The following is a 16,596-nucleotide window of genomic DNA, read 5'->3' as shown; positions in this document are numbered from 1 at the left end:
CTCCCCCTGCTTGCGTTCCTCTCTTGCTGTGTCTCTCTCTGTCAAATAGATAAATAAAAGTCTTAAAAAACAAACAACAGGACGCCTGGGTGGCTCAGTGGTTTAAGCCACTGCCTTCAGCTCAGGTCATGATCTCAGGGTCCTGGGATCGAGTCCCACATCGGGCTCTCTGCTCGGCAGGGAGCCTGCTTCCCTCTCTCTCTCTCTGACTGCCTCTCTGCCTACTTGTGATCTCTCTCTGTCAAAATAAATAAATAAAATCTTTTTAAAAAAACAAACAACAAAAAAAGACTTTTACTACTAGAAAGAGAAGCCAGAGCAAATGGATTGTCATGCCCCTGTTACCTGAGGGAAGGCAATGTGGTGGGCTGGCTCTCACTGAGGTTTATTCTACCATCTTGGAGGTTTGAGCCCTAAAGGAGGTGCCCTTATAGATGTCCCTGGTCTTCATTCAGGGACCAGTGGGACAAGTCTTCCCAACTGAGCTGGCGGTCAGCCGGTAGTGCCGGTTCCCATGAAACTACCCTGACTCCAATCTGGTAGGGGCCTTGCTAAAGAAAAAAATAAAAGGAAGCCGATTGCAAGCACCCAGCGGAGCGTTCTGCTCACTTGCACAGGCTTGAGCTGGGAAATATTACCATGGCCTGTTAGGATATGGCCTTAACAAACTTGCAGGAATAGGGGCTACATACCCACAAAACTGGGTCACCACCCCCTACTGCACAGGTACTTCTTTCTGAGGCAACTACAGCCTTACCTTGACACATGTCCCTCCCTGTCCGTCTCTAACCCCTACCCCAGCTCCTCCCACCGGCTATCCTGATCTGCTCAGAAACTACAAATCCCAGCATGCAACACAGCCAAGGAGCAGGAGGCCTTCGGGGATATGTAGTGCTCCCAGGTACAGTGATCCAAGTGGTCCAAATTCTACAAGGCGTTTTTTCACAATAAGTTAGGATGCAAAAAAAATCTCAGCACAAGGCTAAGATGCATCTTCAAGAATGTGAAGGGCTAGAGCACCCATCCCCACGGCATTCATGCTAGATCTTACTACCCCTATGTGGCTGTTTGGCTGTGGGTCTGTGTTCAGGCCCTTCACAGCCTCATCCAATCTGGGAGGGGCCTTGCTAATGCATACATCTGTCATTTCACTTATCTTTCCAAACATCGTCAGTGACTCCCTCCTCCTTATTGGGTTCAAGTTCAACTTCTTTGAGAGGCAGTCAAGAGTTTCAGAACCCAGCCCTTCCTGCAAGAGTTTGTGTTCTGACCCAATCAAACCCAAAGTAGCTCCCCAAAGTCTCTGCCTCTCTCCTCTTTATCTGCTCCCCACCCCATCCAGAAACTCGCACTGCCCACAGCCACTGGAGCCGCTGCCAGCACCCACATGTTTGGATATCCGGGCCCCTGCGCTAACCACACCCAGCACCATCCCAAAACTACCCCCTCTGGAGCCCTGCCCTTCAAATCCTCCCACCTTTCCTCAGAGCCAGGCCCTCGCTTGCCCCACAGGAGGCAGAAATCCTGCTGCAAGGAGAGGGCTGTGCTTCTGGCATCCTCCGAGGCAACTTGGCACAGAATTGCTCGTAAAACTGTTGTCTGGGGTTGGTTGGCATTCTAGCTAAATGGGCTTTTGTGGATTGGCCTGGGACCCAACTGCCGTGTGTAAATGTTATTTGAGTGAATGTATGGCATTGTTTCCATGGAGAAAATCCCTTTGAGCTCAGAGCATCTGACCAAAAGTGACCTTTGGGGACACTCCCTTTTGTGCTCTGGGGGCAACCTCTGTGGGTTTGGCTCCAATTGCAGAGAGGGCCTGGAGAAGCCTCAGCTCTGGCCCAGCTTGGCTGGGAGTGGGTGTGGGCAAGGATCTATTTAGGCTGCATCTTCCCTTGAGCTGAGGCCCAGGAGAAAGTGGAGGGGGCAGCCCGAAGCCTTCGAGACTTGAAGATGAAGACGGAGGGCGTGAGTGATCCCCAAAACCCATCCACTGCCTGGCCCCGAAAAGACGAGATCAGTGGGGTTCCCCTCCATTCAGCCTCCTCTTGGGTTAGGAGAGTGGTGGTTGCGCGGCGGGGGGGTGGGGGGTGACGAAGGAAGGGGCAGCAAGTTAAGATGTCTTATTCCGCTTGCCCTTTGGCGGGCCAAGGTCTTGGCGCCGGCACCAGGGGGCAGCAGAGGTGGAGAGATGCGCGCGGAGCAGAGTTTGTTTTGGGGGGGATGGGAGTTTGTTTTCACCTGCAAAAGGTTTTCCTGCCCGCCATCGATGCCAGGCTGGGCTTCTAGATCCCATAAGAAAGCTTCCTTCGATCAACCAAGAGCTAGCTCCACCACTCTAGGCTTTCAGAGAAAGGAATTCTGTCCTCGGGAGGGGACAACGATCAAAGCTGTGCCGTCGGGGATCCATCGGGAGGGGCGGGACGCTGCTTCCCGGTACTCGGGGTCCCTCCCCAGCCCGCCTGTTGGGGGCGGTTGCGGCTGCCCGCACGCGCGCACGGATCCACTCGCACTCGGACACCCGCAGCCACGCGTCCAGCGAAGAAGGGGTGTCCTGATTACGAGAAGGCCCTGGAGTAAGGTTTTATTCTACTGCCAGGACTGGAGAGAGCCAGGAAATGCTGTATGAGGATGGGAAGCCCCAAGAGAGGTGGGGAGGCTAGTTAGGGACGCCTGGCCGAGCTGCCGCCCTGAACAGAAGGGCCCTACCCAGGACCCAGAAGGCACAGAGCTTCTGAGTAAGCCTTGAGAGGGGCCGCTAGGGAAGAAGTGGGGGCGGAACAGCACGCGATGGGAGAGGACTGTGCACTTGACACAAAGAGAAGCCTGGACGGGGATAGCGGTAATACTGGCAGGTGTGGGTAGCCTTCGACCACACCCACAGCCCGGAAGAGTGTGTGTGTGTGGGGGGGGGCAGTTAACATTGTCTTGGACGTGAGCCTCAGTCTCCTCATTTGCAAAGAGTTTAGACTAGACCTTGTGAGGCCCCCTTCCACCCCTGAGGTCCCTAAAGATGGGAAATGGGGGTGCGGAAAGGTCGTGTTTGATCTGAACACAAGGAAGACAGGCACACCCCTCACCCAAAAACAATCCAGCACCCATGTCCCACGGGAACCCTGTCTCCCCACGCAACGTCACTGGGAGATCAGTTAGTGAGTCTGGACTTGTCAGCCAGGTTTCATGAACTCTTTCTGGGCCTTGACACCCCTAAAGGACAGGCCCTCTGGGGAAAGGGATGAACCCTTCCATTTCTGGGAAAGCCTCAGCCAGCAAAGAGGGGTACAGGTCGGGGTCTGGGGAGAGGGTTGAAATAACAAGCACCACACACACGCACCCCGGAAGATCACATTATTTAACCGTCAGTCAGAAAGGACACTGGTCGTAGGGCTAGACAAGGTCCTGGGAGTCCCTTCCATCCAGACGCCACACATTAACCCTTCCATAGCAGGATCAGCGAAGGTGAGGAGTGCTCAGGGGTGGGACCAGGGTGGCCAGGAAGGCAGTGGGATACTGGGGGGCTCAGAGCCATGGGATTGACGAGCTGATAAGGACGAATTTCCATATTTCAACAGTGCTGAATACAGGCCCTGCTCTCACCCCTCACACTTCTGTTTCCCCCCACCCTGGGGGGGTGTGGCCCGCTCCCGAAGTTGCAGGCAGTTCCTGCAAGCCCCAGACCAAGTGAGAGACAGACAGCGTGTGGGTCAGGGAGCCCAACACCTGGAAGGTGGAGCAGAGGAAGCCCCACCCTGGGCAGAGAGTCAGACCCTGAGGCAAAGGAGACCATATATTCCAACATTCACAGTGGGTGCTACAGACGGGCTGTGAGGGAGGTGGGGTTTGGCATGAAAATGTCCCCCCACAGTCACTGAGGAAAGCCCTGAGGCAAGGAGGAGGGGGCCAGGGCTCACCCTCGGAGAGGGTCTCCAAAGTCCGCTAATTTTTGTTGGTGTTTCTCTCTTTATCTTTTTTTGTTCTTTTGTTCTCCACTCTTTAAATAATTAATATAATTACTTTTAAATACAAAATACACAGTGTCCTTTCTCTTCTCTTCCACTTGTTTGGGGGTGGTTGGGAGGTGAGTTTTAAATAAGGGTCCCAGCTGTCTAACAGGTCATGGGCTCCAGGTGGGAGGGCCAAGAACCCCAGATGCCACCCCTCCCCTGGGGCACCCGGCTCACGCTTTACCCCTCCCCTGGTCTGCCCCTGACTGGGGGCTCTCGGTGCCCTGGCCCAAAGCCCCCTAGATGGTGAGGAGCCCTCTTGGGAGGCGGCACAGAGCTAACGCTGTGGGATTCCAGGTGGGCCTGGTTTCGGTGCATGGGGTTAGACTGAGCAGGTCCTAGCCCATGAAGCAGACAGGCCCCAGCAGCACCCCTCCCCGCCGAGGGGGGGCCCCCAGGTCTGAGAAGGAGGCATCCAGCACTGGTAGCTGCTCCAGCACGGGTGTCCGCACCTCCAGCACCGTCCGGCCTTGCTGCGTCTTGAGGGGAAGACAAGAGAGAGGGAGCAGTCGGCGTGGTGGAGGGGCACGTGCACACACCCTCCCCCCACAGATCTCCCAGGCTTGGTACCAGGCTCGCCTCTCCTCTGAGGGCCCTAAGATGCTGTTCCTCCCAATCCCTGTCACGTGGTCAGACTTGCTAGATTTTCTGCCTCAAATGTCTTCCAGAGTTGGGGTTGGGAAAGCTGGGGAGATGTGTGTGTGTGTATGTGTGCACACGGTGCACACATGTACAGGTGCTCACGAGCCAGTCTGTGGGTTGTCTTTGAGACTGTCCCCCTGGGGTGGTTGTGTGAGTCGGCGTGACTCCACAGGGGTGTGTAAACATGTCTGCAGTGTAACCGCGTGATAACATCGGCACGAATCCCCGTGCGTGCGTGTGTGACCCTGTCCAGACAGCGCCAGGGGTGTATGCACATTCTGTGGGTATCTGTGTGTGCTCCTGTGCCTTCACGGGGCAGGGGTGATTTGCACCTCTACGTGCCTCCATCCGACAGCCTGTGTGAATGTATGCACCAGCCTGCGTGACTCACTCTGGGTGATGCTGGTGTGCGCACAGAGGTGAACCCCACCTTCCATCCTTCCCACTCTCCTTGCCATCAGCGCCCCCTCAGGTCTATCTGACACCAAGAAGCTAGAGCCTCCTGCTCTTCCTGGGTGCCTCTGCCCAAAGAGTCTTCCTGCAGCCTGACTCAGGGATGCACCCTGATCCAGCTCTTCCTGCTTCCCACCTGACAGCCGTCTCTGAATTCCTTGACGTAGGGGCTAGTCTCCAGGCTCAGCTCATCCTCATTGGCTCCCCGAAGCTTCAGGGGACCGCCTTGGGCCATCCCAGAGCAGGGGTAGGAGACATCCTGATGGGCTGAGACACTGAGCAGCCGCAGGAAGGTGAGCTGCACCACACCGACTGGGGAGCCTTCTGAGTCGACGTAAGAGAACTGGCGGGAGAGAGGCTGGTGGTGAGGGGCAGATGGAGCAGGGTTGGCAGAGCATCTACAGAAGCGGGGTCCCCAGGGCTGGGGTCATGGGCAGGGAACGGGTGGGCAGAAAGGGCTGAGGGAAATGAGGGACCAGAGCAGGAAGCCGGGACTGACTGAGGGTAAACAGAAGGCAAGCTTTGTCTAAGGTTGTCGAGGGAAGAGGCAGCGGGCTGGTGGTAAGAATGGAAGAGCTAAGGAAAGAAGGGGCATAGTGCCAGGGCGCCTGTCACAGAAACCCAGAAGCCCCTGGGACTGCGAGTGGGGCGGGGGGGGGGGCAGCCCTCACTTGCGTGACATCATCCCTGGGTGTCACACATGTTTCCCCTCCGGCTGTAAAGTTGCAGAAAACCCGGAAGGCATCCCGAGCACAGCCCTGGTTGGGGTCCACCCAGTACTCTCCTGTTGGGCGAGGGAGAGGGAAGGGTCAGGGTCCCCACAGGCGGGACCCAAGACGCCCTTGCCTCCCTTCCCACTCCTACCCCACTGCTCCAAACCCCCACCCTCCCCACCCCATGCCCTCAGTCTCCAGGTCCCACTGTCCCCTGGAATCCCACAACACTGCCCGCCCTACTTCATGCCCCATCACCACCTTACACCCCTGCCTGCCTATGGCACCCTTCCCCGCAGCGGCACACCCAGGCCCCCGACGGAGGGGGCAGGAGCACTGACACCTCACGTCGTACAATATGTGGTGGTAGATTCGCACGCGTGCCCGTCTGTGTAAATGCAAGCATGTGTGTACACGTGTGTGTGTTTGTCACTTCTTGCAGGCAGCAGGCTGATCTTGAGCCGGTCTGCACTGGGAGGACCAGATCCGTTGTCAAATGTTGAAAAACTCTCCACCTAGTTGGTGAAGAGCTGCCGGTCCAGGCCCCTCGACCCTCACCCCCATCCCACGCCTTCCCCCAAGAAGTCCCTGCATCCACTCTGCTTTTCATCCTGTTGTGACGCCGTCTCCTGAGGCTGGCACTGACCGTCGGGCAGCTCCGGGTGGCAGAGCTTCAGGTCCTGGCAGGTGCGAGCGGGGCTGTCCTGGGTCCCTGTCGGCCGCCTCATCTGCTCAATCTCCTCCCGCAAGGAGTCGAGGGAGCCAAAGATCTCCTCCAGCCCCCCCGCACTGCCTGGAGCCCCCCCAGTCGGCAGGGCTTCATCCTCCTGCATCAGGCGGCTTCCGTCCACGGAGCGCCGAGTCTTCTTGGGCATCTGGATGGGCAGGGGCTGGATCACCTCGCCGGGGGGGCCCTGGGTGGAGGGAAGGATGGAGAGGGTGAGAGACAAGCGGATAGGAGGTGGAAGCCAAGAAACTCAGAGAAAGAGAGGCAGAGGTCGAGACAGAGGCAGGCCCTGATTTGCAACTCACCGGGTGTCCTGGAGGACCCTGAACGCCCTTCTCTCCCTTGGGTCCAGCTGGGCCCTGCCGAGGGAGTAAATGAGCTCATGGAGGAATCAAGGGCTCATGCATGCAGTCAAGGCCGCAGAAGGGTCAAGTCAGTCTCTAGGCTGGGAATGAGCAGCTCTGCTGGAGGGAGCATGCTTGCCCTGGAGAGGAAGTGTCAAGTCTGGCTGGGGGAAGGGGGCAGAGCTCAGAGCTGGCTGGGGGTCACTCACTGTGGCTCCTTTGGCTCCCTTGGGGCCAGCAGGTCCCTGGGAAATGAGGAAGAGGAAAGAGATGGTCACCACGGGGGAGGAGTGGGCCAAGGAGGAATGGAGAGGCAAAGTCATGAGTCCACAGGACCCTGGCTTTACTATAGGAGGGGCAGGCCTGAGGGAACACGGGGACATTCCGGAGGCCCTGGAAGGATGGGGGAGGAGACACTGTGTAAGGACATATGGAGGACACTGAGGCCTGTTCTGCTTGGCTGGTGGTTGCCATGGATGCCATTGGGGGATTATGGAGGGGGAGCAGTAGGGTTTAGGGGATTTAGTGAGGAACAGATGGGGTACTCACGGGGAGGCCGGGAGGCCCTCCAGGACCAATAGGGCCAGATGCTCCGGGGATACCCTAGGAAGGAAAAGGGCATGGTTCAACTGGGTCCCCCTCCACACCCCTCCTCACCCCCCACCCCCAGCTGAGTCTCCACCTCCACCCTCCCCACCCCCACCACGAATCCCCACGCTCATCCTCCCAGACCTTTCAGGACCACGTCCTCACCGTCTCTCCCTTCTGTCCAGCAGAGCCCTGAGGGCCAGGAAGTCCCCGGTCACCCTTCTCTCCCTGCTCCCCAGGGGGCCCAATCAGCCCGATGAGACCTGGGTGACCCTGAAGAAGGGACAGGTGGTCAGGGGGAAGCAGAAAGGAGACACACGGATGCAGAAGGAGGAGCCCACAGGGGTCAGAGCCCAAATGACAGGAGAGACTCGGGCAGGGGGCTGAGGACAGAGCAGGGCCTGTGAACAGCCCTCACTGAGCAAGGACCCCAGACACTTGGTGTTGGAGCCTGAAGCACAGCGGTGGACACTCGGGGCCCCCACAGGACTCCGGGCTGAGGGTAAGGGGAGATACCCACCGCAGGTCTGTCACTCACCTTCTCACCCTTGGCTCCAACATCACCTCGCAGGCCAGGAAGTCCCGGGGGTCCCTGTGGGGAGATTGAAGTCACTCATCCATGGAAAGGTGGGACCGAGCTCTCCCCAGAGCCATGTCCCACCTCCTCCAGGGCTTCAGCTGGATGCCCACTGCCCAAGAGCACCGCCAGCCTCACCCCACCCACCCCACCCAATCCAGAGTCACTCACCAGAGGACCTGGAGGTCCCGCCTGGCCTGTGGCCCCAGGACGGCCTTGCTGACCCTGCAGATTCAAGGGGACCAGAGAGATCAGGAGAACCGTCCCCACATGGGCACCCCTCCAAAGGCCCCTGACCCCTCCTACCCCCAGCCAAGCCGCTCCACTCCATGACTCACCACTGAGCCCGGGAGTCCCCTTAGACCATCAGGACCAGGTTTCCCTGCTGGGCCTGCTGGACCCACAGGGCCTGTCTTCCCTGGGGCACCCACAGCACCAGGATCCCCCTGAAACATATACAAGGAATGAGTGTTAAAGGGCAGAGGAAAGGGGTAGGGGTGGAGGTAGGGGGTCCAATGTGGAAAGGATGAGGCAGAGAGGAGGGACCAAACCCCAGGAGCCCTAGAGCAGAAACAGGAATAAGGATAGGGAACCCCCCTCGAGACAAGAGGCTCAATATGTGGTAGACATCTGGAGAGAGGAATCTGAGGAAGCAGAGGTGCCAGAAGATGGGGGGAATATTCCAGCATCTGGGATGGCCTCTCCCTCACCTTGGCTCCCTTCTCTCCTTGCCGCCCCTCAGGACCAGGGGTGCCAGCAGGACCCTGCAGGTGGAGACAGGAAGGAAAAGTCAATGAGTTACCAGGCTCAGCTGCTTCCCCGTCCTGTCCTCCTGGCTCCGGAGACCATGAGCCTGTGCGTGTGCTTGCCCGCGTGCGCATGCACCCACACACACACACACACACACACACGCATGCATGCACCAACAGAGTTGCAGAAGCTGATTCCCAGACGAGCTGGTACACAGCTGTACTGGTTGTTAAAATACCGAGGAGTTCCGTGTATTCGGCGAAGAGCCACCTGCCTGCACACCGTCTACCATCCACACACCTTCTACCCCAGCAAATAGAGGGTTAATCCGTGGCCCAGCAGGGACCCTCCAGGAAAGCTAGCCCTTTCCTCCAGCATCCATTCTGACCAGTTGAGGGGTACCACCCCCCACACCCCGGCAAGAACATACATAGCAAAGCCCAGGAACAGACATACTCCCTTATACACGGCACACTTACAAATACAAATGTCCACACACATACACCCCTCCCCCAGGCACCTCCCTGCCCATCCCATCTCCACTGCCCCCATCTCCTATCCACCCGGCCAAGGGCTGCCCCTCAAGGTCCCGGATGTCCACCTCACTTACCCGCTTTCCAAGTGGTCCAGGGGGTCCATTCTCCCCAGTGGGACCAGGGGATCCCTAGGGAGGGACAGGGGTGGATGAGTGTTTAGCCTCCAGCCAATGGAATGGGGCTTAAAAAGGGGGTAACGGGCCTGAAGGCTTGGGCTTTGTAGTGGAGGGATGGGTCACTGGTCACTCACAGGCTGTCCTGGCTCGCCATCCTCTCCTCGGTCACCCTTCGCACCATCCTGGCCCTGCAGGGATGCAGCAAGGTCAGGGGTTGCCCCAACCTGGCTGGCGTCAAAACCCCCAAAACTGCCAATCTTTCCATCCCTCTGCCTGCCCTGCCCTACCCCCAGCTTCCCACACTCAAGCCAGTCAGCCGCACGAAGGCCCGTACAGGAACCCACCCTCTATCTCCCTTCCCCTCCCACAAGCAGACTCACCCGAGGGCCACCTTCTCCAGGAGGGCCAGGATCACCAGGAAAACCAACAGGACCCTAATGCAGAGAACAGGGTCAAGCTCACCACCCCCTAACCCTACCCAGAGCCAACATAGACGCTCAGAGCACATGCTACACTCTCCCTCTCCAGCCGGTGCCCCTGGTGCCCAACCGCACACCCTGGCACTCTCTTTTCCCTACCTCATGTGCTGCATGCTTTCTGATGCTTTCAGGGAATTAATTAGAAGGTATCTCTCACTTTCTCTCTCTGGATTTCACCCCCTGCCATGGATTTTATACATCCCTGCCAGGAGACCTCACTCCAGTCTTCCACCCAAGTACCCCCCATTCCTGGGTTCCCCCTACTCCAAGACCCTCCCACTCACACACACCCCTATTCCCAGGTCTCTCATTCACAGAACCCTCTTCCCAGCCCCTCCCCTTAACTCACAGGGTTCCCTTTGGGGCCATCATCACCGGTGGGGCCTTTAGGCCCTGGTGGTCCTGCCTCTCCTGGTTGCCCCGACTCTCCTTTCTCCCCACGCTCCCCACGTGGGCCCTGAAGGATGAGTAGAGGGTATGGATGGTCCCAAAAGGGTCTCGAAGATCAAGGATGCAGCCCCTGCTTCCAAGACACCTTCAGCCCCCCCTCCACCCCCTCAGTGAAGCAGGATGCTCACAGAAAGTCAAGCCCATAGGGAGTCCTCCGGTCCCTCCTTCCCTCTGAAGAAAGAGCATGGGGCTCATTCAGACCCAGGGGTCCAGCCTCACAGAGTGTTAGGAACACAGGCTCCTGGGCTGTAGAGGAGCTCCAGCTCTGGGAGGTCGCAGTAACAGGGGCTGGGGTTGAGGAGGGTGATGGGGATTAGGGAGCAAGGCCTCAGAGATCTCACTCACCTTGACACCGGGCTCACCCTGGACCCCTGGAGAGCCTGACTCTCCCGGCTCCCCCTGCAAGGACATTGGGTTCAAAAACCTCCTTTCCCCCCAAAATCTTGATATTCCCCATATTTCATTCTCTTTTGCCCCAACCCCAACCAAAGCTGGCAGAAGTCCAACCCCCATACCCTTCCCCAAGACAAGTCCCTTCATTCACTCCCTTCCCAGTTACCTTCTCTCCAGGGGGACCTAGGTTCCCAACACCTCCTGGGGGACCTTGCGGACCCTGGAAGAGGAGCAGAAGTAGGAGTCATTGCTTAAGGGAGAGGGTAGACCCTGAATGAGCACCCCAAGGTCACAGCGGTGAGACAAAGGGAGGCCTTCCAGGGCTGGCGACTTCTCATGGCAGCTGAGATGAGACTAGAGTTTATTATCTGGGGAAAGGGAGGCAAGACTGGCCACAATGATCTGAGAGGACTCACATCAGCTCCGTTGGGTCCGGCTGGGCCTCGAGGTCCTGGGGGGCCGGGTGGTCCCTGGGGAAAACAGAGAGCAGAGATGGGGAAGGGAAGAGAAAGGAAGAGCATTAGGCACACTGGAATGCCAGGGGGTCGGGTGAGGTTGACATCCTAGGGTGGGGGTGGGGGTTTCAGGGGAGGGGGGCAGTCCCACCAGGAAGCAGCATGCAGGAAGCAGGGATGCTGGGAGTGCTGGAAGGAGGGGGAGAGACTAGCAGGTGGGGTTGGGGCCAGGGGGTCAGTGGGGTCACTCTCACCATAGGGCCCACATCTCCTGTTTCTCCCTTCTCACCCGAGGGGCCTGGCAAACCCTGTGCAGGGGTACACAGCACAGACCAGGATGACCAACCCACAGAGAACAGCTCCAGGCACACTTAGCCTCCAGTGCCCCTCCCTCCGATCCCACATGTCCCCCAGCCCTCAGCAGCAGGGGCTGGTCAGCAGACCCATCCTGACCCCACCTCTCAGCCCCTGCCTCTACTCCCCCCAACTCACCTGTAGGCCAATGGGTCCCGGGGGCCCATTGAATCCTCTCGTTCCTTCATCACCTTTGGCTCCAAAGTGTCCCTGGGGTCCCCGAGCTCCGGGCTCCCCATCTGCTCCCTGAGGTGGAGGGAGGGCAGGGACAAGGACACAGAGATGGTCATGGGTCAGGAGTTCTGTACTCACAAACTCCACACCAAGCTGGGCACCAGGTCCAGAGCCCTCACTCCCCAGCTCAACTCCAAGTGTGAATGGGAACTGAGGGCAGACTAGAAGTTGCCAGCGCCCCTGGCGGGGCAGGGAGGGGAGCAGAAGGGGCATCAGTCACTCACCGCGGCTCCAGGCTGCCCCACAGGACCAAGGGGTCCAGGGGGTCCAGGAGGGCCCTGCGGGGAAAAGGAGAGTCAGAGACAACAAGACAGGGAGAGACCAGGTGGAAACAAGGCTAAAGGCCAGAGATCAGAAGTCAAAAGTCACAGTCACTTACATGTTCACCCTTATTCCCTTTAGTGCCCTTCTGTCCGGGGTCTCCTACCTCACCCTATGGAGACAAGACAGACGAGATATTAGAGAAAAGACCCAGGTGGGACAAGGAGGGAAAGACAGGGATGGGGACGGGAGGCATGCGTAGACCAGCAATCTCATCTGGAAAGATTGGGCCCAGGGTCTGTAGGTTCCCACACCTTGTCTCCATCCTCTCCTGCCACACCGGGGGGTCCAGCAGGACCAGGAAGCCCCACAGGACCCTGCACCCCATCTCGGCCAGTTGGACCAATGGGGCCCTTCTCACCCTGGAAGAAAAGAAGAAAGGAGTCATGAGCCGGAGATGACCCTCCCTTCTCCAACACCCTCACAAGGAACTCTCTGGAGCCCAGCAGCTCACAACTCGCAGACCCCTCCCCAGTGTCTCTCCCCAGGGACCCCACACTCACCGGGACACCTTTCTCTCCTGCGGCTCCAGGGGGACCCTGTGGGCCTGGGCGCCCCGGGGGGCCAATGGGTCCCCCCGATCCTGCTGCACCTCGCTCCCCAGGGGAGCCCTGAGACAGGAAATGGAGTCAGACCACCACAGCCCACCCACACCAGAGAAGCCCTGAACATGGTTCCTAGGAGAAGAGCCCCAAATTGAATACACAATGGCAGATCCTAGACTCCCTCTGCCCAGTCCCACAGCCCTGCCTAGATCTGGATGCCCCTCTTCATTCCTCCTCACCCACTCTTTCCTGGCTCCTCCCTCCCACCCCTCAGGTCCCCCAGACTCACTGCAGGGCCAGGGGGACCCGCTGGACCTTCATTTCCCTTCAAGCCGGATCCACCCTGAGAACCAGAGATTGGGAGTCACAGATGTGAGTGGGGAAGGCAGGGAAGGATGAGGGAAGGGGAGGCAGACTTGGAGAAATGGGTGTGGGGGTGACACTGAGCGACTCCAGGATGCCAGGTGACTTGCGGGGGACTGAGCTCTCACTCACAGCAGTGCCGGGGAGGCCTCTCTCTCCTGGGAAGCCCCTCAGACCAGCCGGTCCATCCTTCCCTGGAGCCCCTGGAGGACCAGGGTCACCCTAAGATGAAATGAAAGGTCATGAGCCACAGCCATGCTCCCGGATTAGACAGAGAGATCTCTGGCTTTTCTCAAATCCCCAACTATCTATTCCCTTTAGCACCCCAACCCTGATCTCCCAAGTTCCCCTCTGCCCGACCCTTTACTGACCTTTGTTCCTTCTTTTCCAGCTGTTCCAGTCAGTCCCTGCTCTCCCGGGGGGCCTGGGGGGCCCGGGTGACCTCTCTCCCCCATGGGCCCAGTTTCTCCTGCTGCTCCCTAAGAAAGAGACAGAAAGACTCCAAGCTGACCCTCTGCCCCACTCCCTGCCCAAAGAGGCCACCCTGCCATCCTAAAATGACCCCTCTGGATGCCATTTATCCCCACCCCAAAGCTAGTGGGGAATTCCTGGGGCTCTCCTAGGCCACTACACTGGAGTGTAGTTCCCCAGTCTGGGGTAACTGCACCACCCCGCGTCCCCACTGGGGAGCTGCCCCTTTGGGACACGAGATGAGAACTGGCCCAGTCGGGATCCTGCTCCAAAGGGGCTGGGGCATGTGATCGGAAAAAGGGAGAAGAGGATCAGACAAACTAACTTCAGGGTCTGGGGTCTACCCTCCTCAGAGGGCAGCCATACCTGAGGTCCCACCACCCCTGGAGGGCCAGGGGGGCCAGTCTTCCCTTGGAAACCCTGAGAGAGGAAGAGGAGAGAGCAGTTAAGGCATGTCAAGCACAGACACTGTGGGATGGACCCCAGGTTCCTGGAGGAAGGGCAGAGTCACCACGGAGTCCTTGGCCACGGGTCTGAGCAGCACCAGGACAATCCCTTTGCCAGAAGAATCTCCATGGTGGGCCTACCAGATAGTCCTGGAAGGTCTGGGGAGCCAGGGGCATTACTTACCACTTCCCCTCTCTGGCCTGGGTGTCCTGGCAGCCCGTCCTTCCCAGGGGGACCCTAGAAGGGGTTCAGGCATCAGGTGAACGCTGGGATGGGAAGGAGAATGGAGAAGGATTCACAGAACCCAAGTGGGTCAGAGGTCAACTTACCGGAGGTCCTTTGGGGCCAGGAAATCCATTGGGGCCTTGAGGTCCAGGGAGACCCTAAAGACAGAGCCAGGTTGAATGAGGAGAATAGGCATGGGGTGCATATTCCCCGGCCCCCTACCCAGGGAGAGAGGGCGAGGGTTCCACTCAGGCTCCCTGGGGAGCACTGGAGAACAGGAGACTCAAGCCATACTCACCCTTTCTCCGGGGGGCCCATGGGGGCCATCACCACCTGATGTTCCCTGTTGGGAGGAAGAGAGTCAGAGGGGAAGAGGTGCTGCCTTCTAGCTCCGCTGGAGGTCAGAGGAGTCAACCGGGAGCCGGGCTAAGGGGCAGATGGTAGATGGAGTCCTGCCAAGACCACTAACCTTAGCGCCAGACTTTCCTGTGGCACCTCGGGGTCCCCGCTGACCCCGTGGACCCTAGAGAGGGGGAAGGGAGCTGTCAGAAAAACCCAAATGCACCTCTTGGGATCTTGAGCCACAGTCTGCCCCCCCCCCGCACTCACCGTGGGGCCCCGCTCTCCCCGAGGCCCTGACTTCCCCGACAGGCCCTGGTGGGAAGGAAGCAGAAGCAACACATCACCAAAGGCGCGATCCCACCCGTAGGGCAGCCCTGCCCTCTGCACCCCTGCCGTTCCCCCAGCTTACCCGGGCTCCCTTCTCTCCACTGGCACCAGGAAAACCAGGAAATCCCAGGGATCCCTGGTGAGGATGGAGAAGGAGAAAATTGAGATGTCACGAGAACAGAGGCCCTAGAAGAGCCAGTGGGGGTCAGGAGAGGTGACGGAGGCAGCAGGGTGGGAGGCCTGGGCTCTTCTAAGAACTAGGTGGCCTTGGACACACCACCTGCACCCCCAGTGACTGCCTCTGTTTCCTCATCTGTAGAATGGGGTTGAGCTACGTTCACTCTAGGGTCCTCCACCACTGTCCTGTCAGTCTATGCTTCCTAGAATCAGGGGTCAGAGAAGGGAAGAAGAAAAGGGGCACAAATGGGGCATAATATCACCTTGGGACCCTGGCGTCCAGGGTAGCCAGGCAGACCAGGAACACCCAGCTTGCCCTGCGGAGAGACAGGGAGCAGTTGGGAAGGAATCAGACACCACACCAACCCTGGAGACCCAAGCCCCAGAGACAGGAACCAGCGCCCACCCAGCAAGCCTCCCCAGCAAACCTCCAAGCCCCAGCCCCTCCTCTCCTGTTCCACAGACTGCCTGCCTTTTGTCCTCCATCCTTCCTAAGAGTGGATATTCCCCAGCTCTGGGGCTGGGATCCTGCATCCTCTGCGCCTTTAAACCCACGGCTCTGTGGAGTTCCGTGATCTAGCCCCTGCCTACCTCCCAACCTCAGCTCCCCTTCCCCAGCACACACTCCCTGCACCCCTGAGACCAGTCCCCTTGCAGGTTCACACACCACACTCAGGATGGCCTCTGCCCCCGGACCCGTGTCTGCACCACCCCAAACCCTCCTGACATGCACCCCTTCCTCCTGGTGCTTCAGGGCCTGCTGTGCTCAGCCAGCGGTGAAGCAGAAATTAGAAGCTGGCCGGCCTGCCTAGGCTCAAACGCAGGCCATGCTCACAACCAGCTGTGGTATGAACAAGCATCTTTACTTTTCGCAGTGAATGCTCTCTGCGGCCCAGGGCTTAGGACGAGCAGGCGCAGGGCTGGCCCTCGGTGAGAGCATGGAGATTAGCTCTGTAGGTCACCTCCTCTGACTGTTTGACTCTCCCTTCTTGTAATTCCCGCTGCTCTAATCTGGACACATTTTCCTTCTGCCTTGTACCTACATTCCTTATGCCAGCCTCATGCCTTGTCCCTACCTCTATGCCACGTAAACTCTCCCAACAGGGACTTTTCCTTGACTCTTTACATATCCCCACCTCACCCCCAACTGTCAGTGGCCAGGGGGTGCCTTCTACAGAGAGGAGCATAATTAACGTATCGTGGTCTTCAAATGACTCATTGACTCCAGCTGTGGGCACCCCCAAGCCCATCCTGATCCCAGTGCTCAGGCCCTCATCTCCTCCACGTCCCCTGTCACCTTTTCACCCATGAGCCCGGGGGGGCCAGGGTCTCCAGTGGGTCCAGTGCGTCCCTTCGGCCCCTCGGGACCATCTTCTCCCCTAGAACCAGGAACTCCAACCTCTCCCTGGGTAAGACAGTCGAAGAGGTAAGTGTCAGGGACTGGGGGTGTGGGCTGGGCCCCAAGAGGAGAGGTGGGCCCCGGTGAGGCTGAGTAGGGTCCCAGAAACTACTGCAGGACAGGGAGCCCCACAGGGACAGAGAGAACACTGCAACTATCAGGCTGGT

The 16,596-nt window shown here is 58.6% G+C and overlaps 1 protein-coding gene across 5 annotated transcripts in view; it reads right to left on the bottom strand.

The window, feature by feature from the left end:
* Nucleotides 1-3,766: 3,766 nt before the first annotated feature.
* The window catches only part of COL11A2 (collagen type XI alpha 2 chain), a 30,338-nt gene continuing 17,508 nt past the window's right edge, over nucleotides 3,767-16,596 (bottom strand). For all 5 annotated transcript variants that reach the window (XM_046004543.1, XM_046004542.1, XM_046004545.1 and 2 more), the window contains 37 exons: nucleotides 16,328-16,435; nucleotides 15,294-15,347; nucleotides 14,936-14,989; nucleotides 14,794-14,838; nucleotides 14,654-14,707; nucleotides 14,483-14,527; nucleotides 14,289-14,342; nucleotides 14,143-14,196; nucleotides 13,879-13,932; nucleotides 13,413-13,520; nucleotides 13,174-13,263; nucleotides 12,968-13,021; nucleotides 12,637-12,744; nucleotides 12,388-12,495; nucleotides 12,192-12,245; nucleotides 12,037-12,090; nucleotides 11,717-11,824; nucleotides 11,479-11,532; nucleotides 11,186-11,239; nucleotides 10,936-10,989; nucleotides 10,722-10,775; nucleotides 10,276-10,383; nucleotides 9,828-9,881; nucleotides 9,582-9,635; nucleotides 9,406-9,459; nucleotides 8,756-8,809; nucleotides 8,384-8,491; nucleotides 8,217-8,270; nucleotides 8,007-8,060; nucleotides 7,634-7,741; nucleotides 7,430-7,483; nucleotides 7,090-7,125; nucleotides 6,842-6,895; nucleotides 6,456-6,723; nucleotides 5,768-5,880; nucleotides 5,233-5,439; nucleotides 3,767-4,480 (listed from right to left, as the gene is read on the bottom strand). In XM_046004543.1, the coding sequence (XP_045860499.1) occupies nucleotides 4,340-4,480; nucleotides 5,233-5,439; nucleotides 5,768-5,880; nucleotides 6,456-6,723; nucleotides 6,842-6,895; nucleotides 7,090-7,125; nucleotides 7,430-7,483; nucleotides 7,634-7,741; nucleotides 8,007-8,060; nucleotides 8,217-8,270; nucleotides 8,384-8,491; nucleotides 8,756-8,809; nucleotides 9,406-9,459; nucleotides 9,582-9,635; nucleotides 9,828-9,881; nucleotides 10,276-10,383; nucleotides 10,722-10,775; nucleotides 10,936-10,989; nucleotides 11,186-11,239; nucleotides 11,479-11,532; nucleotides 11,717-11,824; nucleotides 12,037-12,090; nucleotides 12,192-12,245; nucleotides 12,388-12,495; nucleotides 12,637-12,744; nucleotides 12,968-13,021; nucleotides 13,174-13,263; nucleotides 13,413-13,520; nucleotides 13,879-13,932; nucleotides 14,143-14,196; nucleotides 14,289-14,342; nucleotides 14,483-14,527; nucleotides 14,654-14,707; nucleotides 14,794-14,838; nucleotides 14,936-14,989; nucleotides 15,294-15,347; nucleotides 16,328-16,435 (2,943 nt within the window). In that variant the 3' untranslated portion in view covers nucleotides 3,767-4,339. The remainder of the gene's footprint in view (nucleotides 4,481-5,232; nucleotides 5,440-5,767; nucleotides 5,881-6,455; nucleotides 6,724-6,841; nucleotides 6,896-7,089; nucleotides 7,126-7,429; nucleotides 7,484-7,633; nucleotides 7,742-8,006; nucleotides 8,061-8,216; nucleotides 8,271-8,383; nucleotides 8,492-8,755; nucleotides 8,810-9,405; nucleotides 9,460-9,581; nucleotides 9,636-9,827; nucleotides 9,882-10,275; nucleotides 10,384-10,721; nucleotides 10,776-10,935; nucleotides 10,990-11,185; nucleotides 11,240-11,478; nucleotides 11,533-11,716; nucleotides 11,825-12,036; nucleotides 12,091-12,191; nucleotides 12,246-12,387; nucleotides 12,496-12,636; nucleotides 12,745-12,967; nucleotides 13,022-13,173; nucleotides 13,264-13,412; nucleotides 13,521-13,878; nucleotides 13,933-14,142; nucleotides 14,197-14,288; nucleotides 14,343-14,482; nucleotides 14,528-14,653; nucleotides 14,708-14,793; nucleotides 14,839-14,935; nucleotides 14,990-15,293; nucleotides 15,348-16,327; nucleotides 16,436-16,596) is intronic.

This window comes from Meles meles, chromosome 5 (assembly GCF_922984935.1).
Source record: "Meles meles chromosome 5, mMelMel3.1 paternal haplotype, whole genome shotgun sequence".
Lineage (NCBI taxonomy): Eukaryota > Metazoa > Chordata > Mammalia > Carnivora > Mustelidae > Meles > Meles meles.
The sequence above is the reverse complement of the archived record's forward strand: the minus strand, read 5'-3'. Positions and strand labels throughout refer to the sequence as shown.